The 23,316-nt window shown below is 39.3% G+C and overlaps 1 protein-coding gene across 2 annotated transcripts in view; it reads left to right on the top strand.

The window, feature by feature from the left end:
* Positions 1–23,316, top strand: part of KANK4 (KN motif and ankyrin repeat domains 4) — a 67,099-nt gene that overhangs the window by 16,730 nt on the left and 27,053 nt on the right. The window contains exons 2-3 of one of the 2 annotated variants that reach the window (XM_083359903.1): positions 18,526–18,611; positions 21,041–23,017. In XM_083359903.1, the coding sequence (XP_083216029.1) occupies positions 18,596–18,611; positions 21,041–23,017 (1,993 nt within the window). In that variant the 5' untranslated portion in view covers positions 18,526–18,595. Of the gene's footprint in view, positions 1–18,525; positions 18,612–21,037; positions 23,018–23,316 lie in introns of both variants that reach the window. The other variant, XM_083359902.1, reaches the window with a different exon arrangement.

Genomic DNA, 23,316 nt, shown 5'->3' with positions numbered 1-23,316 from the left:
TAGCTTTTCATAGTTATTTTTATATAACTTTGTATTAGAGGGCGACAGAAGCACCCCCAAATATTTGACCCTTTTAACAATCTCAAATCCAGTTAATCCTTCTAAGAGAGCCTTTTGCGAAGCTGTCATATTTTTGGCCAGAATTTTAGTTTTTTGTATATTAACTTTAAATCCAGAAACCTTCCCATATTGTATTATTATCTCCATCAGGTCCACAACAGAGTTCTCCGGCTGGGTCACTGTAACAACCAGATCATCTGTGAATGCTCTCAATCTATAATCCTGATCTCTAATTTGTATACCCTTAATTTTTTCCGAATTCCGTATTTTAACCAATAATATCTCCAATGTTAACACAAATAACAAGGGCGATAACGGACACCCTTGCCTTGTGCCCTTCTCAATATTACATGCCTCTGTCAGGCTATTATTAACTATAATTCGGGCAGTTTGTTTTTGATATAATGCCCTAATCGGTTGTAAAAATTTTTCCCCAAAATTCATTTTATCTAAAACTTTCATCAAAAATTGCCAATTCAATTGATCAAAAGCTTTTTCAGCATCTAAAAAAATTAGCGCCGCAGAGATCTGGTTGTTCCTTTCCAAAAACTCTAACACATCAACTATATGCCTCACATTGTTTTTCATTTGCCTACCACTAATAAACCCCGTTTGGTCCCCATGAATCACCTGTTGCAGAACCCTCATCAGTCTATTAGCCAACACCTTAGCAAATATCTTGTAATCTGTATTTAAAAGCGATATCGGCCTGTAATTTTTAACTTGAGTAGCATCTTGGTCTTCCTTCGGAATCAAAGAAATAAAAGCAGTTCTCCAAGACGGAGGCACCTTTCCCCCCTTCTGAATTGTCTGGAACAGTTCCTTTAACTGTTTTATCATCTCTAATTGTAGATTTTTGTAATAAGCCGCAGTCAAACCATCCGTACCTGGTGCTTTGTCCACCTTCAATTCCTTAATTGCTATAAGAATTTCTTCTTCCGTAATCAATTGATTAATCCCCTCTTTTTGTGCTTGCGTAAGAACCGGGATGCTAGCATTCTCCAAGTATACATCAATGTCTTTTTCATTAATCTTCTCCTTAGCATATAATTTAGAATAAAAATCCACAAAAGCATCCTTAATAAGGTCCTGTTGAAACACAACCCTTCCCTTATGCTCAATTTTGTCTATATTAGAGGCTTTTTCCTTAGTCTATAAGCTAGCCATCTACCTGGTTTGTTAGCATTGCAAAAGGTATTATGCCTGGCAAACCGCAAATTGGTTGCCACTTGGTCAGCCATTAATTTATCAAATTGTCCTCTTAACAGCTTAATAACCTCCTTAGTCTTCACATCCGCTGGGTTCAAAGTCAAAGCCTTTTTTTTTTCTTTATCTCATTCTCCAATTCTTTCCTCCTGGCTTCCACAGCACGTCTATGTTTATTGTTCATATATATCAACACCCCTCTCATATAGGCCTTGCTAGCATCCCAAACCATGTCCATAGAGGTACCCTTATTCATATTATAATTTCAAAAAAATCCTTCATCCGCTGTTTACATTCTTCCACATTTCTCTGATTTCTAAACAAATTCTCATTTACGCGCCACGAGCGCCTATCTCTATTCTCCTTATTAATCTCTAGCCAGACTGGGCTATGATCAGAGATAGTTCTTGCACATATCTTCACCTTCTTAATCCTTGAAAAAAAGTCATTAGTCAACAAAATAAAATCGATCCTGGAAAAAGATTGATGTCTGTCAGAAAAAAAAGTATAATCCTTTTCATGCAAATGTCTTTCACGCCAAATATCTCGCAATTCCAAGTCATCCTTCATTTCAAAGAAGGATTTAGGCAGTCTAGCATGACTTGGGACACGCTTAAAAGAGCCAGCCTTATCCATCTGTACATCCAAAACACCATTCCAATCCCCCATAAAAATAAAAGATTTATAATCCAACTGAGTAAGCTTTGTATGAAGTAAACTAAAAAAGTCAGCTTGTTGTTGATTAGGAGCATATAATCCAACTAAAAGCGTCTTTTTACCTTCTAGCAGCAACTCTATCATAACGTATCTTCCATGCTTATCTGCTTCAATTAAATCCGCTGTTAAAGCACTTTTAACATAAACAACCACTCCATTTTTCTTATTCATTGCAGAAGCAACAAATTGCATGCCCAACCTTAAGTTCGATAAATACTTTTGATCCATAACCCTAATATGCGTTTCTTGCAAACATATAACATCTATCTTGAATTGTTTTAAATATTGAAAAACTTTCTTCCTCTTCTGTGGTGAATTTAGTCCATTAACGTTCCAAGTTAGAAATTTAGTTGCCATGTATATCATCCCAAAGCTGTTGGAGCACTTCTTTGATAGGACTATCTTTTTTAGGCCGTGCTCCTCCCACTGCTTGGCTGTAAGTACTTTTTGGAAGTTCCGTAGACTTCTGCTGATCTTGTTCTTTTATTTTTTTTTTGCTCGTTTTAAAGCAGCACGCGTCACCCTCTGCTCTCCAGGATCAGCCAAATGAGTTGTAGCTTGATCTCCTCCAGCACCATTCTCCTCTGTCTGTCCAGCTTCAGCCTCTTGATATTTTCCTTCTCCAGATCCCTTTGCAGCTTCCAGAAGTGGTAGTGGGGTTGCTTTTAAGACGTTATTATAAAAATCACGCGCCTGTGTCACAGTGACCAGACGGTACCTTTTGCCTTCATGCATCGCCACCAATCCAACTGGGATCTCCCATCTGAACCTTATATCACGTTGTTTGAGTTCTTGCACAAGAAATGCAAAATCCTTCCTTCTCCTTAAGATCTTTGGAGGAATTTCTTTTAAAACCAAAACTTCTTGATCAGCAATCACAACTTTAGTATCATAGGCAGCTTGAATAACTTCATCTCTAATTTCCCTCTTTGCAAAATAAACCACCACATCTCTAGGCAGCTTTCTCTGTCTAGCAATCCATGAATTCACACGAAACACTTTATCCATGCCTCCCTTTATTTCAGATGCTGGCTGGCCCAATACTACTTCCAGAGCCTCAGAAATCAGCTGCTTTAGGTCTTCCTTAATATTCTCTTTTAAGCCTCTGATTCTAACAGCATACTGCATCTGAAAATATTGAGCAAGACTCAATTCTCTATCCATTTTGTCTCTTAAATCTTCATTCTCCAGTACCTTTACTTCTAATATGGCATTCTTTTGAGTCAGGTCTTCCACTTTTTCATCCAGATCTTGCACACATTCAGCCACGCTATGCACTGAAGACAAAATGTCTACCTTCATCGCACTGAACTTCTCTTCCATCCTCTCTTCTATTCTCTCCTCCAATTTCTCCAATTTCTCCTCAATCTTTGCCAATTTATCACCCATTGATTCCAAAATTACCTGGGCATGTTTTTCAAGAGCATCTTGTAAGTCCTTCGATGTCAATGCAGCAGGAGGAAGCAACGCTTGCAATGATGTCTGTTGCACCGGAGAGGTTCCAGCACTCCGAAGAGTTTTTGGGGGAGGTTTAGCCGCCATCTTACTTTCACTTACTACGCACTTTCACTTTAAGTTTCCAAAGTCCATTAAGCTAGAAAGCAGAAATAAAAGTCCTCTTCACCTTATCCTCCTGCACCGCTCTGCCTGCTCCTTTTATTCCATGGTCTTTCCTTCTGGCAGGGGTGGTCGCAAACGCCTGGCTCCGCTCCAGAAATCACGGAGCAGAGACGCTGAACAGCTGGGAGCAACCCAGGCTGCGGGGGAGTTCAATCCTTCAGCCGCCCAAGCTTTAAGCTCAGGCGGCCCCGGAGAACTCAACCCCTACCTGGGGCCTCACCCCCTCCTCTTCTCCCGAGGAGGGGGCTTCAAATCCACCCGAACAGCTGATCGGCGCTGTTTCGGGTGTAAACAACACAGCTGAGCTGCGGGCAGCCCGAAAAGGCTGTCTCCGGCGCCGCGCCGCCACCGGAAGTCGCATATGAATTCCTTTTTAAATCTTTGATCCCATAATCGTTTCATTTAGTCCTCTAACTCTATTCAGTATTTCAAGAATCAAAACAAACAAAAGAGGAGACATGGACATCCCTATCTTGTTTCTTTTTCTATCTCACAGGGTTTTGTTAGGTTTCTATTAACAATTATTTGTGCCTTCTATGAAAGATCTTACCTATTTTGTAAAGTTCTTTCCAAAATTCATACTTTCAAAAACCTTGAAAGCCCAGTTCAAAGTGCCAAAGGCCATCGCAGCATTTTTTTTTAAAAAAAACCCAATGAATCTTGTTTTTCATTATGTTGCTCCAAATATTCCAAAATGTCCAGCACATTGCTAACATTGTCCTTTAACTCTCTGGTACAGGGGTGTCAAACTCAATTTCATCGAGGGCCGCATCAGCATTGCGGTTGCCCTCAAGGGGCTGGGTGAGTATGGGCAGGGTGGGCGTGGCCTACTGGGTGGGCGTGGCTAGAGTGCGTATGGCCTACTGGGTGGGCGTGGCCAGCTCTACATCGTTCGCATCAAGGCTGCCTATGGGGGCCTGGGCAGGAGTGGGACAGATCTGAGGGTCTCTGGCAGAAGGAGGGTCTCTGGGCCAGGGCCAAGGCAGTGGGGGCCATTCGCTCACTGTTTCCAGGATGGCTTTGCGGGCCGCATGAAACCACTTTGCGGGCCGGATCTGGCCCCCGGGCCTTGTGTTTGACATGTCTGCTCTAGTAGGTTAAAAACCCACACGGATCTTCATGAATAAACTTGCAAAATTATTTTCAGTCTATCTGCTAGAAATATTGTAAAGAACCTGGAGTCCTTATTCAATAATGGCATCAGGCTATAGTGTCCAATTAAACAAAATAAGGTAAATATATGTGTTCCAGGATGATGTTGCAGGATCCAGTCTGGGTTGGTCACCGGGATCAGAGATTTAGTTTTCCAAGCTTTAGAACTTGTGCTGGGGCCCAATCATCAGAGAATTTTCGTTCGTTCCGCCGGGACCTGAAGACCTGGCTCTTTGAGCTTTCCAGCCAGGACTGAGAACTTTTAATTTTTAACCTATTGTAATTGGGTTTTTTAATTAGAGTTAAGGGTTTTAGATTTCAATTAAGGATAATTTAATTTATTTTAATTTGTTATTAACTTTTGTATTGTAATATTGTTTTAATCGCCTTGTGAACTGCCCTGGGTCCTACGGGAGAAGGGCGGTATATAAGTTTTGAAAAATAAATAAATAAATAAAAAATAAACTTCTCTCTCACCAGAATGTGTCACCAAATGTGACTGGCAAGAGAGAAGTTCCCTGAGTATAGGCCTCAACATGAATCCAAAAGCTCTGGCCCCAGTGAGCGAACCAGATTGGATACTGTCTTGTTAAAATGAAATCTTGTCCCTTTTTAGATATTAGTGGTATAATGGCCTTTTCCCAACTCTCTGTCATCTTTCTTCCCCGTGAGAAGTAGAGCAGTCTCTTTTATCACTATCTTGCAGCAGATCAGTTGTTTAGTCTTCTTACACTTTATATACATCAGCTAGGTTCATTTTATATTTTGGGATAAGCAATGATGTGGGGTTTTTTTAAAGCTTTTTTTTAGTTACGTGAACTTAACTGTGGTTTACATATTACTACAATGAATACAAAAGGGACGCAGTGGCTCAGTGGGTTAGGACGCTGAGCTTGTTGATCAGAAGGTCGGCAGTTTGGCTGGTCGAATCCCGAGTGCCGCGTAGCAGAGTGAGCGCCTGTTACTCGTCCCAGCTTCTGCCAACCTAGCAGTTCGAAAGCACGTAAAAAATGCAAGTAGAAAAATAGGGACCACTACGGTGGGAAGGTAACAGCGTTCCGTGCGCCTTTGGCGTCTAGTCATGCCGGCCACATGACCACGGAGACGTCCTCGGACAAGCGCTGGCTCTTCGGCTTTGAAACGGAGATGAGCACCGGCCCCTAGAGTCGGAAACGACTAGCACACATGTGCGGGGGAACCTTTACCTTTACCTTTACCTTTACAATGAATACAAATTGTATATTTGTATGTTAAACTGGGGTTAAACAATAGCTTAGTGCAATGTATGAAAGTAAATTACATGCACAACGGCAATAGAAGTGATTAGAATCATAGTGAGAACTATTAATCAGTGGAGTAACTTGCCTCCTGGAGTTGTGGGTGCTCCATCACTGGAGGTGTTCAAAAAATAGACTACACAACCATTCAGTTGGGATGGTATAAAGCAGGGGTTACCAACCGGGGGTGTGTGCTTGCACCCCCTGTGGTTGCGAGACAATATTCCAGGGGGTTGGAAAACTTGGGTTTAGAAGTTTCAAAATTATAGTGTATGTGCATAATTCGTTTTGAACTTTTGTAAGGGGCGCGAGAATATATCAGAAGCATTCTAGGGGTGCAGGTATAGAAAGGGTTGGGAACCAGTGGTATAAAGTCTCCTGCTTTGAGCAGAGGGTGGGAATAGAAGTCCTCCGAGGTCCCTTTCAGCCCTTTGATTCTATATTCTATATACTATATTCTCCAAGCAGCTGTTTTACATAAAAAGTAGAATTACAAAAAAAAATCAGAAATCTGAAGTTGCTGGGTGGGTAGTGAACCCTCTTATCAGAGGATGTTTTCCATCAAATGTTCCACACATGTAGCACCAAGTAACCAAGTAGGAACATTTCAGCAGTAGGATAATTGTCTTGTTGATAAATGATGTTGCTCTCCATTGCGCATCTTTTTCATCAAATCCACTACAAAGAACATGTTCACTGGATGTGCATATTTCTTATGATTCTTCCACAGTTGCCTGCATTGCACCATCAGTTCAGACCCACCATTCTGTGTGGACAGACCAGCATTTTGTCTAAGTTTTAAAAATGCAATTCTTGCAGTATTTGGCGTGTAGACATTCATTGGTGGGTGTTGACCTTCCCTCTGAGCTACATATTATCAAAACTATAAGCCAGCTTGAGAAAGGCAACTTGACTGACATCCAAGTTTTTATCCCAGAGAAGTCAATGGGACCTTTGTCATTGACTTCAGTACGTTAATGATTTACACTTTAGAAAATGCCTCGTATTTGCGAACTGACTGCCAGAACATATTAAAGGATGCAACAAAATGAAAGGGAGAAAGGGCTCTGCAAACCTGAACCTTGTTGAAAGGGAAGATTTAATGATTTTTAAAGTTTTATTTTATTTCATTTTATAAAACATACCTCAAGCATTTTCCCTCTAAAATCTAAGCAGGAGAGTATCTGCAGGTGAACTAGCCTTCGTAACAAAATCAAGCAAGCATTAACTATATAAGAGAAAATGCCATTTGAGACAAAAAGGATAGCTCCATATATCCATTATTTCTTTCATTGTTAGATGACTCTTTAGTGGTGTAAGGATTCAGAATCACTGAAAGTTGAGCCAAATGTTTTGAAGACAATTGAATGTGTATTAAGTAATTCTGAATTAATTGTATTAAAGCTGGATTTGTTTGCACAAATCAGTTCACAATAATAACACATCTGGTAAGATCCCAAGCAGAAAAAGGAATGATTTGGGATTTCAGGTTGATCTTCTGTTGAGTCCCAAAGGGGCTTTTTCAAAGGGCAACTGGATTTTCTTTGTTTTTTCCTTGAAGATGTTTCGCTTCTCATCCAGGAAGCTTCTTCAATTCGTTGAAGGAGCTTCTTGGATGAGAAGTGAAACGTCTTCAAGGAAAAACAAAGAAAATCCAGTTGCCTTTTGAAAAACCCTCTTTGGGATTCAACAGAAGATCAACCCTAAATTCCAAATTATTCCTTTTTCTGCTTGGGATCTTACCAGATGTGTTATGTGAAAGTCCAGTTGTCTTTTGAAAAAGCACCTTTGGGACAACCATGACCTGGATGACTGAGAATCTCCATAGACATTCTTCTGTTGAATGTAACTGACAGAGGCAATTCAATTTGCAGGTATATACAGCGTTAAATTCTCAACAGGTCCTTTTAAAAAATAATAATAATGGATGTATAGGCTGAATGGAGCTACAAGCACCCAATTTTCTATTTTCTAAAAATCCTCTTATAGAAACTTCTCCCAACTTGTGCTTCCAAATGTGTTGGCACTGTAGTTATCAGCACAACAGGGCTGGAGAAAATGATCCCATACCACTCATTTAAATGCTTCTTACCATCAGTGATGGCTGCTTCATCAAAAGAAGAGGTCAAATGTTAACAGAGATTTTCATAAAATGTGCATGCATTAGCATGTGAAGAGTATACATTATGCAATGGTGGCAAATATCTGTAGCTCAGGTGTAGTATGAGGATGAAAGTTCATTCTCTGAGCTGGTGGGTTGGTTTCTGAACGTTTCATTACCAGGCTAGGTAACATCTTCAGTGGAGTTTAGAGGACGTCAGTGTCAGTGCTCTTCTGTTTAGTGTATTAGGGCTTCAGGTGTGTGTGTGTGTGTGTCAAGTGAGAGTCTTGTGAAGGGTCTTGTGATGGGGAGGTTACATCCGCACAGCCAACCAGAGACAGCACTGACCCTCAACCAACCCACGCAAGCCCCTTCCCCCCCACCAGCAGTTCACCTCCCAATGACCCTGATCTGATGTAACCTCCCCGTCACAAGACCCTCACTTGACAAACCCACACCTGAAGCCCTTATAAACAGAAGGGCTGACATTGACACTGACATCCCCTAAGCTCTGTTGAAGATGTGGCCAGGTCTGGTAATGAAACATTCAGAAAACAACCCACAAGCTCAGGGAACAAACCTTCATCTTCAGCAGTAATTACAAGAATAGTGAAAACATAATACATCTGATCTTAGGCAAGATGGTGAAGTGACAGTTTCATATACCTGTTCAATTCTCATGAGCCCTTTGCCTTGTTACCTTGGCGTGACTCTAGAATTATTCCATACTCTATTTTGTAAACAGTTCACACGAACAGACCCACGTTCACACATACTGGTGCATCTGTCTTCTCAGAGCCATAGAAATACAACTTAGAATTTGACCTTTGATTATATGGAACTTCCTTTCTGGATGTTTTTCATGGGTATTAACATATTTTATTTTGACATAATAATAGTAGATACATTTCAGGTTTCTTTTTTTTTCAAGGTGACCTCTCCAGCATGCTATTACACCATGCAGCAATCATACGGAGGATTCCTTAAAGATTCATGAATATTTTGGTGTAATTCATTTTTAATGGGGCGTATAGAAAGAGCATCTTTGCCCAAGGAGAAGTAATAATAAAGTCGTCTTTTTAATTCAGCTTAATTTTTTCATGAGATTGTTTTATCCCTCCTATTGCTTTCTAACAGACTTTCATACTGTGCCTGGGATATTTAAGATTTTCCTAGGGCAGATGTTAACTAGAAAAAGAAAAAAAGAGTGTACTTAACGTATGGCTGCAACAGATAATTTGTGGAATATGGAACACTCTGCATTATCTGTTCATTTATAGATATGTAATTTTTCAATTTGACAAAATGAACATGAATTTGGGCAAACTCTGGGAGACAGCAATGGACACGAGGAGCTGGCATACTATGGTCCATGAGGTTGCATAGATTCTGACATGACTTAGCGACTAAACAGCAGAAAGAAGTTTTTCAATGACAGCTCAGCTTCTGAAATTAGAGAAGAGTCTGGTGAGTCTATGGCAGTACAATACCAGAAGGAATCTGGAAGCACCTCTTGCAATTCACCAATTTTATTAAAAGCCATACACTTTTGAACTTCTCGTATAGAATAACAACAACAGCAACAACAATAACAACAGAGTTGGGAGGGACCTTGGAGGTCTTCTAGTCCAACCCCCTGCTCAGGCAGGAAACCCTATACCATTTTAGAAAAATGGTTGTCCAATCTCTTCTTAAAAACTTCCAGTATTGGAGCACCCACAACTTCAAAGAACAAAAGAAAGGGAAGAGCACTCATAATGCAGGAAGATAAATGAAACACCTTTTTACAACTTGCAGAATCCATGGCTTTAAGGGAGTTATAAAATGAAAAATGGAACTAGAAATAATGTTCTGTCTTCCAAAACCAACTGAAATCTGAGCTATTCAAGATTAACTGTGTTGATACCAGATATTGTTTGGGGCCTGAGTATACTGTATAGTTTATTATTTATTATGACGTTATTGTTCTTGCCTATGAGCTGCTGAGAATCCATTTATGATTGCAGTGAGATATAAATCCAATTACCATACCACACCATTAACATAACACGGAGATATTCCATGATGAAAAAGAGTTGCCTGTGGATCTCTTGATCTCAGACCACTCCTAAGGATTTTCTTCATATTTCTAATTTCCTGGTAGCATAATTATAGCTCCTGGGTCCCCAGTGTTGTTGTTCTGAATATTAATGTGCCCATCCAGATTTATGCCTTACATGGTTTTCTTTTAATTGTGTAGATTTAAGCAAACAAATTGAAAAATAAAGCTGCAGCCTCAAAGACTTCCTTTAAGCATTGGTTTCTTTAGAGGCAGTCCTTGATTTATGACTGCAACTGAGCCTAAAATTTCCATTGCTAAGCAAAGTAGATGTTAAGTTTTTATCTCAGTTGGTAAGTGAATCATTGCAGTTCTTAAATGAATTAGGCAGTTGTTAAGTGAATCTGGCTTCCCCATTGACTTTGCTTATTGGAAGCTGTCTGGGAAGGATACAAATGGTGACCACATGATTCCGGGACAGTGCAACTGTCATAAATACATGCCAGTTGCCAAGTGGCCCAATTTTGATCATGTGACCATAGGGATGCTGCAACAGTCATAAGTGTGAAAATCGGTCATAAGTCACCTTTTTCAGTGTCATTGTAACTTCAAATGGTTACTAAATGGATAATTGTAAGTTGAGGACTACTGGTATTAGATTTGGAGACTCCCCATTCTGGCTGGCTTACATTTGAAAAATGAAGAGAACCTTATGTGACCAGACAAACCAAGCATCAATCAATCAACTAGGGCTGCATAAATATCTTTTTAAAAGGCCTGGGAGATTTGTCATTTTCTTAAGGACTTTCAGAACATCTTCAAGATGAGAGCTACACCTATCTCTGGGAGAATATCATTTCAGAAAGCAGGTAACACATCAGAAAGGGCATGACTCCTGGATCTCAATCTATGGCATTGTTTTAATCAAGGTGATCCAGAAGACATCAACTCTGCCAACCATACAAAGTGAAAATGGCAATATCAGAATGGCAACAACCTAGACCAGGGCTCTTCAAACTTGGCCCTTTTATGACTTGTGGACTTCAACTCCCAGAATTCCTCAGCCAGGCACGCTGGCTGAGGAATTCTGGAAGTTGAAGTCCACAAGTCATAAAAGGGCCAAGTTTGAAGAGCCCTGACCTAGACCTCTTAATAGAAATGATCCTTAGCTCCATTTATTGAGAAATGTATACTTATTAGAGGTCAAGTGTACTGCAGTATTGCAGAGCCAGAACTGAGAATTGCACGCCCAAATCGCTAAGTTCTACTTCCCCACAACTGTCCCTCGCTGCCCACCCCACTGTAACCAATCAAGTCCACGCAAAATGTTTTCATAATGGTCAGTCCACACACAGCTTGGCTCCCTCCTTCTTCCAGCTGAGTGACCTTGGGGCAGTGTCTTGAGAAGGTACAATCTCTACTTTCGATTCCCCAAGCATCTCCCTCCATCATCTCCCCTCCCCACAGGTCATGGCAGTCTGACACCACATAATAGTGAAGCACATCAAGCATCAGGTGACAGCTGACAGGCAGGAAGCTATAGTCAATGTCTCCTTTGCAAGTGTGCTCATACGCCTGAAGAGAATGTTTGGGGTTTCACTGGAGATCATGAGTAATGGTAATTTTGTATCTTCAACTTGAGTCATGCTAGTCAAGAAAAAACTCAGGGCTATGTTTGAAGGATCAATAAATGGCTATTTACTCAGAAAGATCATGTGCTTTTGAACATACTTTCACAAAGAAATAGGAATTTTAAAGCTGCCCACAATCTGTTGTTCACCTGTTGAACCTTGCCACAAACCAGCTGAGCACAAGGGGCCAGAAGGCGTTGAGAAAGATGTTGGAGATATACCCATGACAGTCACATGACCTTAGATGATTGTGGTTGCACAGTTGTAGAGTGATGGTGCTTGGGCGGTGACAACTTTGCTAAATTTCAATCCCATGGGAGTAATGGTTCCTGGATTTTGAATGCACTCTGTAAATTAACTTATTTGCAAACCATAGTGTGCAAATTCCCACAAAAAGACTAGTATAGTGTAGTGTAGTACAGTAACAATATGTCGTATTATATATATCGTCTACCATATATCATATGTAAACTTAGAATACTGTTTTTATATTTTGAAAGGTGTCTGGAGGAAAGGCAGACTATAAATCTAAAAATAATATATTGTATAATTTAGTGTATAATTATTGCTTTATTTACCTTATAAAAATATTAGATTATTAAAAAATAAAGCACAATAAATGTATACAATTCAGGATATTCACTTTGGCTACACATCTCCCAATGCTTATATTGGAATATAAAGCCTGTTGGAACAATCTGATTTAAGACTCAGGAATGTGTTTAGAATTAGAGCAATGTTTCACAAAATAAAACAGTTTCTTTGTATGGAAGTTTATTAGGTGAGGCAAAAAGCTCTTTTAAGAAGCAGCCTTGTCTTGCCTTATTCTCTCCCTCAATATTTTAATGTGTGTGGTCCTTTGTATGATTAACTCTTTTTTTTTAAAAAAAATCATTTTTGAGTAAGGAACATACATTTATATGATTTATTGGAGGTTTTTGAAGCTTAAAGATTGTTTTCTACTGAGGATTTAATTAACATATCTGGTGTCAATGGGAGGCCTCTGTTCTTTATTTCCTCAGTCAGGATCCTTAGCGATGTTGCTCTGCACATTTCTGAACATGAATTATTCTTGCAGCCTTCCAGGTTAGCTTACTGCAAGTTGTATTTACTTTTCAAACATTGGTCAGCTGACCCACTCCTGTAGTTCCTGGAAAAAAAAACATGATTTGCCAGTATACCAATTCTGAGAACTTCCTCGAAAGGAAAGCTGGCCCAGTCTTCTTTCCTTGGCAGCTAAGAGTCTGTGAAGGTAACTGGACAAGGCACTTGTCTTAATTGCTAAGCTTTAAGTTCGGTCATTAAATACTAAATGGAATGCTTGCAACACAGCTGAAAATGATAGGCTGGATTAGAAAGCAGTTGATGTAGCTCTAATGAGATCGGATTAATTTTTCATCCCACTGGAAGGGACTTATCATGGTTTGCTTCTGGTTGGACAAGTAGTTTTCCCCTTAGAACCTATTTTAAGCATTGCTTATTCTACCTGCGTTTCTTAATTCTTGCAGTCCTCTTATTCAGGAGATATAAGTTCCACTGAATTAAGTGCTTGGTTGCTTCTGATTCTTTGTGACTCATTGAATAATGTTTTGCTCGGATTGTATCTCGGTTCTGCTTATTAGTGTTTTTGTGAGCTTAAAGTTGAAACTTTGGTGATGGCACCTGGCTCCTTGCTTTTTGTCAGCCTCTTTCTAGATGGCTTTCCATTTTACCAAATGCCAGCATTTTCTCCTGTGACTGATGGGGATTATTGTTAAGTAAAATGGAATTGTGGCCTTAGTCACTGAAGTGAGCTTAACTGAAATTAATCCTTCATATTATATCCGCCTATTCTGATTTAGAACAATAGGTGTGGAAGGGGACATTTCACAATAAGTGAACAAATCCTCATTGAGTACATAAATCTAAATTAAAGCCGCCCTGACAGGGCGCTAAGCAGCCTCTCTTGAGGCTATCTAGCAAAAGTTATCCCCACTGACCTGGATAATTGGTTTCACTATTGAACTGCTCTTACAGTTAGCATTGGGCTGGGGAAAATGGAACTTACGTTCAACTTGTCTGGAAATCATCACGTTAGAAAAAGCTGTCCTAGATACATTAGGGCACAGATGTTTGAGAGTAAGATCCTTTACATATCATATGAATAGACATGGACAGGATTTTGGTATAAGTTAACGTGGTTTTAAATTGGCTGGATGATCCTCATGACAGTATATTTATTGTGAGATTCAAGTTTCTTGCACTTTGGAATCAGTACAAATATAAGGGCAAGATTAGAGTTTTCAAAGTTGTTGCATCATCTTTACAAATAAAAAAGCTAGATTTTTTTTTAAAAAACATGGCTTGAATTTCTCCCATTTAATAATATAATTTTGCAGGCTTATTGCTTTATTTTCTGTTATGTTTTCATTTATTGTAATTGTCCCCATTCATACAGATTCATCCACTAGGACAGGATAGGAAATCGCTCATATTGAGGCAATTTGGCTTAAAGTTTAAATTAAATTTCTCAGTACTATTCTCTGCATAGAAAATTCTTTTTAGTAATACAATTTCTGGATTCCAGTAGCATAATTGAAAGGTTTTCTTAGAAAACAAAACACGAATGTTTAGATATGTACATATGTACAATTCCTAGGGCAGCTGTAATTTAATTTGGGCACATAAAAGATGAAGGGGCTAGCATCAGAGATGGAGTCTTAAAATTACCAGATTGTGAAAAAGAACGGGGAGGGAGAATGGCAATGGAGAGGTAATGGCTGGTGGTTCAGATAGTTCTAGAAAAGTTCTGGCTGCTGAAGATTAATTACTGGCTTTAGTAAAGAGCAATGATAAGTGGTAACCCTGAAATGGATTGGACAGTATTACACCGCTGAATCTTTCTATTTGTTCTTATGAATCATGAAGTGGAGAAGAACATGATCTAAAGAAGCATGTGAAAGTGAAAAAAAGGACACATTGTGAGAGAAAATCTCTTCACGGATGATCCCTCAGGAATGGAAGATTATGGAAAATTAATAGTGTTAGAAGCTAGAGCAAAGCCATGATCCAATTTGGCTGACAGAGAGAATTAAACCTCTTCTTGATTCTAAAGAGTAGTATTTAGAAACACAGAGTACATTTGGGTTAAGCTACAAGTATGCCTTAACAGAAAATATATGCACTCTTTAGTGAAATAAAGGCCACACAGGAGCACCCCTGTGTGGTTTGTACAGTAGTAAATAACCTTGCTGAGGAAGGTGAGTGGAAGTGAAATTAGAAGCTGTTTGTTTAATAAAAGGGAGGAAAAGTCTGAAACGTTGTTTTGCACTGAACTTTTTATCTGAGACCCTACAGGAAACCTCAGTTCCAATGCAGAACAAAAGAAAATTACATTATCCTGAGGTAGATTTACTGTATATCTTCACTATTTCCTAGAACCCAGCAGTTAATTCTAAGGGCCATTATACGCACAGTGAAAGAAATTCTTTCACATTATCTCTGTGTATTTCTAAACTGTGCAGTAATCTGTGCAGATTACCTTTAACACTGGTGGTAAATGTATCCTTTTCAAAAGCATCACAAGAAAAAAAGTGTTCACATAAAGTCTAGATTCCTTTTTCTATTGTGTTCTTGGTTATAGTCAACAGTTAAAGCACTGATCGAGGTTACCCAGAAGAATGATCTCTTTCCCTAAAGCAGGAAATGTATGGTCTGGGCTGACAACAAAATTTTTCTGCATACCTTTGCACAAATAGGCACATTAAATATTACATTCCTGACATTTTAAGCCTGTATAACCATTAGGCATTGGGTTCTTGTACCATTAAAAGAAAAATTAAAGACGTATTATTTATTTCTGCACCTGTTTCTCGTCCCAGCTTCTGCCAACCTAGCAGTTAGAAAGCACGTAAAAATGCAAGTAGAAAAATAGAGACCACTACGGTGGGAAGGTAACAGCGCTCTGTGCGCCTTTGGCGTCTAGTCATGCCGGCCATATGACCACGGAGATGTCCTTGGACAAGCGCTGGCTCTTCGGCTTTGAAACGGAGATGAGCACCGGCCCCTAGAGTCAGAAACGACTAGCACACATGTGCGGGGTAACATTTACCTTAAGGGACACGGTGGCTCAGTGGGTTAGGACGCTGAGCTTGTCGATCAGAAGGTCGGCAGTTTGGTGGGTCGAATCCCGAGTGCCGTGTAACAGAGTGAGCGCCTGTTACTTGTCCCAGCTTCTGCCAACCTAGCAGTTCGAAAACACGTAAAAATGCAAGTAGAAAAATAGGGACCACTACGGTGGGAAGGCAACAGCGCTCCATGCGCCTTTGGCGTCTAGTCATGCCGGCCACATGACCACAGAGATGTCCTCAGACAAGCGCTGGTTCTTCGGCTTTGAAACAGAGATGAGCACCGGCCCCTAGAGTTGGAAACAACTACCACGCATGTGCGGGGGAACCTTTACCTTTACCTTTATACTTGTCAACATTGAGACTTTGAGTTTGCTAAGCATAAATAGTACTAACTCTAATTGAAATTTTTGTATCTGCTATACACACACTTACAAACACACAAATGTATGTCATATAGACAACTGTAACTGAGGCAATGGCATCAAGAAAACATTATATAAAGTGACAGAGACAATCACTTGTCAACTGTTGCCAAGAATACTACATGGATGAGTTCACAAAATCTCCAGGATTCAAAGTTGAGTTGAAGGTGAATTTACACATAACTATTTAAACTAGGAAAACAATATGTAAATTGCAAGCCATCATACTATGATCAACATGTCTCACATAATACAATGAGAACTAGAATTAGATGGGGCCATTTAAACTATTGACTCCACTCCTCTGCTAAGTGCAAGGACCCAAATTCAAGCATCTCCAACAGGGCACTTCTTCAACACACTCAAGAAAGGTATCTATACCTTTCTTGATAATCTGCTCTTACTGTTAGAAAGGTTTTTTTATAACATTGAAGATGAATCTGATTTCCTAGAATGTGAATCCATAATATGGCGATGTGGAATGATAGAAAACAGGTCCTGACCTTCTTCTGCATGACATTCTTTCAGGTATGGAAGATGGTTTTATACGCCCCTAAGCATTTTCTTTTCAAGCTTAAACAAGTCCATCTCTTACTCATGAGACTTAGCTTAAAAATCCTTGAACTTCCTTGTTGCTACAGTATTTCTCAAACTTGTTCTATTTTCCTTGAATCCTTTCTGAACCATGGTGGCCTGACTTGGAGATGGCTTTTGTGCTATGATTTGACCAAAGCAGAATAATGATTCTCATGATTTGAGAACACTATTTCTGTTGACGTAGTATAAAATAATATTACTCTGTTCTGCAACAGCATCAAACTGCTGAATCATATTCAACATGTAATCAACTCAAGAACCATAGTGGCACAGTGGTTAGAATGCAGTGTTATAGACTGATTCTGCCCACTGTCAGGAGTTCAGTCCTGACTGGCTCAGAGTAAACTCAGCTTTCTGTCCTTCCACAATCAGCAAAATGAGGACCCAGATTGTTGGGGGCAATATGCTGAATCTGTAAACTGCTTAGAGAGGGCTGTAAAGCACTGTGAAGCGGTATATAAAATCTGTTGTTACTGTTTTAAGATGTTTATTTTCACATAGCCAGTGATAATGTGCCTACACATAGGATTTTTCTATCCAAGTAACTTTGCCTTTATTTACATTAATTTTTTTGCTACCTTTCATATAGCTGCATCAAGAAAATTCTAGTTTTTATTTCTGTCATTTAAGCTATTAATTATTCCACCCAATTCTATGTTACCTGCAAATTTGACGGCATTCTACTGACTGCTTCATTCAAGTCATAGTAAAAGCATGGTATAAACCTTTCACACTCCATTCAATCCTGTATATCTCCTCAGTCTGATTGCAAAACATTGTCTGCGTACAATTTTGGGGTCAATAAATGTCATGTCATCCAATATATACAAGTAGCTTGTTAATTAGCACATCATGATATACTTTTTCTGCATTTTGGAAGATAGGCGTGGATGTCCTCAGGCTCCTGCTGCTTTTATCAAAATTTATTGAGAAAGTTGCTGCTAAACAAAAATAGGAGTTGAAATAGCTGATTTTCTTTATTTTGGGATCTTCATTGATTCTTTTACTTGAAGATATGTAGAGAAGTCCTTTTTGTTATTCCCAGCATCAATTGTCGATTTCACTTTACTCTCAGCTTCCACTTTCTTGGCACCATATTTACACCAAGGGGCCCTTTTCCTCTTTCCAACCCTGCTATATGCTTTCTTTTTTTCTTGTTTTCAAAACATTTGTACTTTCATATAGCTATCATATCATGTTAGCTTCTGCTCAATATGCACTCCCTAGGCTTTTCAGCAATTCAGCATAATGCTGAATTTCTGGAAGTGCAGTGAATTGTTCTTCAGCCATAAGAAATAATCTTGCAGAGTTATGTATTCTCACAGCGGAAACAGTCACAGTTAGGAGAGCAGCACTGATTTAAAAAAAAAAATTCTCAAAATGCTCATCAGATAAAGGCTAGTGGATGATGATTTCATTCCAGGAAGAGTAGAATGAGTACATATGTTTTTAAAATAAATTGGTGAAATGCATGTATATCTTATATATTAAACCAAAATGTAAATAATTGTTATACTCAATTCTTGAAATAGCCATGACTTAGATTTTTTTAAAAAAATAACACTCTCCTCTTTCCCCCCCTGTTTTTCTTTTAGGTGGACTGCATTTCTTTTTATGAAGTTTCACTAATGGCTTGACATTGGAAAATTAAACAGAATTCTCATCATGGAGAATACAGATGGTATGGATTCAAACTTCACCTTAATTGAAAGTCAAACATTTCCATTATGAAGCATAATTTCTCTTTTACTAAGAGGGAACAAACCCACTTCAACTTTTGAAATGTCCTTTTTTTAACATATTCACTCCATCAGTGTTCAAAATCTATCTGCACAATGGCCAAAAGCGGTATTTCAGAAAGCATTTTTGAATGGTGCCATTGATAATTGTTTTTGATAAATGATTAGAAATTAGAAAGGTGGGGTGATTCAGAATTACAGATTTATCAAACTGCCTTTCCCCTTGATCTGTGGAAAGAGACTCAAATGCATAAATTCTAATCAAAAATTATGCAAGTAGGAGATCCAGACAGCATTTTAGATAAAAAGTTTGGAGAAGATACCCCAGACAAAGTTGGCAGAATTATGTTTTATGAATGGGTAGTCTTTAAACAGAACTAGATATTTAGCACCAATGCCAGCTTGGTTTTCATTGTGAAGAGCATTAATGGGCTTGTTCTTACAGAGATTAGATTAATATTGAGGTCTATTTTTCTATAGTTATAGATATGTATACATAGACACAGACTTATCCCCAAACAGAATCAAGAATAATTTGGCTTTCAATTAAATAAAACAATTTAATCAAATTAACTAAACAAATAATTGATTTTGGCCCTGTTGCAGTATTTCTTTCACTTGTCTATTTGGGGAGATATTTAACTTTTTGTACGCAGTATTCCCCCCCTCCCCACAAAAAACCCAAATCCAAGTGACAAAAACAGATTATGCAGTGAAGTCTATTTAGCAAGTGTTGCTCTTAGAAGACTATTAATCAAGGCCTAAATAGTATTAAGGGACGCGGTGGCTCAGTGGGTTAGGACGCTGAACTTGTCGATCGGAAGGTCGGCAGTTTGGTGGGTCGAATCCCGAGTGCCGCGTAGCAGAGTGAGCGCCTGTTACCCGTCCCAGCTTCTGCCCACCTAGCAGTTCGAAAGCACGTAAAAATGCAAGTAGAAAAATAGGGACCACTACGGTGGGAAGGTAACAGCGTTCCGTGCGCCTTTGGCGTCTAGTCATGCCGGCCACATGACCACGGAGACGTCCTCGGACAAGCGCTGGCTCTTCGGCTATGAAACGGAGATGAGCACCGGCCCCTAGAGTCGGAAATGACTAGCACGCATGTGCGGGGGAACCTTTACCTTTAAATAGTATTATCTATTTAGCCTTATAGACTAAATAAACATCTGGGGCTCTGCCATCTTGTGTGCCCACTGAAACATTCTTACATTTTAAAAAGAGCAAGGCTGACGTAGACAGCATTCTTTTTCTTTTATGACAAAATGTTAAATCCATGCCAGTAAGTACTTGTCATGGTTAGAAAACATGTTGAAAAATGCACTATCGTCACCAAACCTAATGGTGAAGATTTCATATATATTAGAATCCTGCGGCTTTTAAAGCAGATCTGTACCACAGCCTGCAGAAGCTGTTGTTTACATAATTATTAATTAGGCTGATGATTTAGCAAATTCCTGAGGACTTATAGTGGAACAATGATCTGTGCAGTCAAAGAAAATAAGTTGAATATATTTCCACATCCCTCTTTAGGGCTGTATCTTCTAGCTGACTCTACAGAGATGTCTTGGATGACAAATTGCCAGCCCTACTTTCCCTCTTTGCCTCCTGGATAGAGATTAACTGCATAGTGATTTAATGAAGCTGCCTTGTATAGCTCCTTGGGCCTGGAGCTATAGCTAGCATTAGAATAAAAAGTTATGCATACTAATACAGGCTGATTTTCGTCAGTGCTGGAATACGTCTGTGTTGCTGCAACCTAGAGGCAGGCAGGATTTAGGAAAACCAATAGGATGACTTAAACTTAACATATCTAACTCTTCTTGTCTGGTATTTAGTTTTCTTTTTTCTATTTCCTGCCTTTCCTCCAAGGAATTAAGAACAACATTTTAAACTTCCTTGGGATGAAACCTGATACTCAAAAAGATTAGCCTTAATCAGTCTATTATTAATATTCTGTGTGCAAATGTTACTTAGCGAAGACCAATGCATACTCTATTATTTCCTTAGAATTTGATCCTCATGTAATTTATACAGTGAAATCCTTGGAATAAGAATGATGCATGATAAATGTAAGGGCTGCTTCGGTATAAAAGTTATTTATGTCTAATCAGAAGTAACAAGGAGAGCTTTATAAGATTGTTGTTCCATTTTCAAGCCAACAGCTATGCAGTATTTTAGTACACATGTGTAGAGTTCTCTGAACAATTAATCTAAAAAGAGAAGAAACTGTCCTAAATGTTGTTCCTAAATATTTAGGTTTGCCTTCAACTATTTATATGCATCAGGAAGAGTGAACATTTCTAGATTGCAGTATTATTTCTTGTAAATTAAAGCTTTTATTTTTTTGTTTCTATTTTTTCCACGTTAGCAGACAACTGGGCATCAAAAGCAGAGGATAAAGATCCACCCCAAAGTCCCTATTCTGTTGAAACCCCTTATGGCTTCCATTTAGATCTTGACTTCCTGAAGTATGTCGATGACATTGAAAAGGGAAATACTATCAAGAGAATTCCAGTCCGCCGGAAAACAAAGCACCCCAAATTTAGCACCCTGCCTCGGAACTTTAGCCTTCCAGAAAATGGATCCAAAGTCTATTCATCCTCCTTAAACAAGAGTTTCCTTACACAGAGAAAGACCTCTTTGGATGTAGAGGAGAGCAGGTCCCTAGTCACACCCACTGACATGTCTTTATGTTCACCTCTTCCCCAAGAACCGAGCTACAGAAAGAAAGCCCTGCTAATAGAGACTGTCAAACAAGTTCCTCTTCCCCTTGAAGAGGAGACTGCCAATTGTAAAGGAAGGCCTCAGCTTCTAAGGGCATCCAGTATGCCTGCCAAACTTCCACCAATTCCAAATTTAGAAGAAGAAACTCATCAAGCAGCTTTTCTCCCTTCAGGATTTCTTCAGTCTTCCAATGGAAATGGTTTAGAGCTTGATTTTAGCCCTGCAAAAAAACCATCTGAGTTAAAGAGTTCCAAAAGATCTTCATTATCCCCTCATGAAAATCTAATAGATATGAAAGAGCCAACCAATAAAGACATCCAGGATTCTGATCAATGTCCAGGACTAAGGAGAGAAGTTCAACAACAAACAGAGCTTCCTAAGGAAATAACACAACTCACTGATCCACAGCCAAGCCAACCCCTAATTTCTCAGAAATCCCTTGAGGTGGTTGAGAGTGGAGAAGAATGCCATGCGACACAGGTGAATGTCTGTCCCTCATCAGTTCAGAGTAGATTGGCGCCTACTGGTACCTCAGAAAACATGTCTATAAAACAATCCCAGGAAGAAATAGAACTTAACATATGTGAGACTGTTACAGAAGAAGCAGAGGAAGAGGATGAAGTCACAAGTCTCAGTAACAGAGAAATGGAAAAAAGTACAGAACTTGAGCCCTTCCTTCTCACAGCTCCCAGCAATATAAGAGCGTTACAGCAGCACATTGCAATTCTGGAGAAGCAGCTGAATAACAAAACAGAAGAACTTGAGCAGATCCGGGTGGTTTTGAAGCAACAGGATCAAGAAATGAAAGCAAAAGAGAGAAGCATTGAATTGCTAGCAAGTTCTAAAGCACAGCTGGAAGAGAAACTCTGTGGGGAGAACATCAAAGAAATTAAGCCAGGTGTGCAGGCCAGAAAGGCCCCCCAATACCTTGATGTTGCTGTGAATACTGAACATGTACATGAAAAGGTAACACATGAAATTGCTGTAAGCGTCACAGAGCCTGTGGAACTTCTAGGAGGTGATACTTATGGGGGTGATGATAAAAATGTGGAAATATGTAAGGAGTTACTCTGTGCTGAGATATCAAATGTTTCTGCTGATGATGGAGGAAGAGATAAACCTATTTTTCAGTGCAACAAGGAAGGAGAAAGAATCACTCAGGACAGTGATTGCTCCATTGTGGAACCAAGCTATAATGAGCTACACGTTGATAATGAAAACAGCAAGACAGAAAGAAACCCTTTGACCGCTCAGCTGTTGGTTCCCGGTGAAGAAAATTGTTCTGGTCCCAAGACAGCTGACATAAAATCCAAAGGAATGCAAATCATTTTTCAAGAAGATGCACAGCGAGATCAGGAAGAACAGAATCATCAAGAAGCAAAGGAGTCACCTGCAGATCCCATTGTGGGCCAATATATTAAAAAAATCCAGGATCTCTTACAAGAGCAGTGGCTGTGCCTCGAACATGGGTATCCCGAGCTAGCCAGTGCAATAAAGCATCCTGCCTCAAAGCTCAGTTCGATCCAGAATCAACTTGTTAATTCTCTGAATTTGCTGCTTTCTGCCTACTCAGCACAGACACCAACAGACGAAGAGAATTCCAACACACAGTATCAACAGTTGGGTAAATAGTTTAGACAAAGCCCGTCTTTCATTATCTTACACTGATACTATTCAGGGGTAGCACCACTTGAGAAACAAATAAAGTAGACACAATTGCTTTTTTCCCCAAAATAAAAAGGTAAAACTCAGATATTTATAGGACATTCCCTGGTGGTTGTTTTTTTTTAAATGAAGCATAGCTTAATGTACTATCCATACCTTCTTTGTGGTTGTCTGGAAAAATCTCAAAGAAGTTATGTACTAAAATCCCGGGCTCCCACTAAGTTAATATTTAAAAATACACTACGACTTATGAAGGAG

The sequence above is a fragment of the Vipera ursinii genome (genome assembly GCF_947247035.1).
Source record: "Vipera ursinii genome assembly, chromosome: 3".
In the NCBI taxonomy this organism is placed as follows: domain Eukaryota; kingdom Metazoa; phylum Chordata; class Lepidosauria; order Squamata; family Viperidae; genus Vipera; species Vipera ursinii.
The sequence above is the reverse complement of the archived record's forward strand: the minus strand, read 5'-3'. Positions and strand labels throughout refer to the sequence as shown.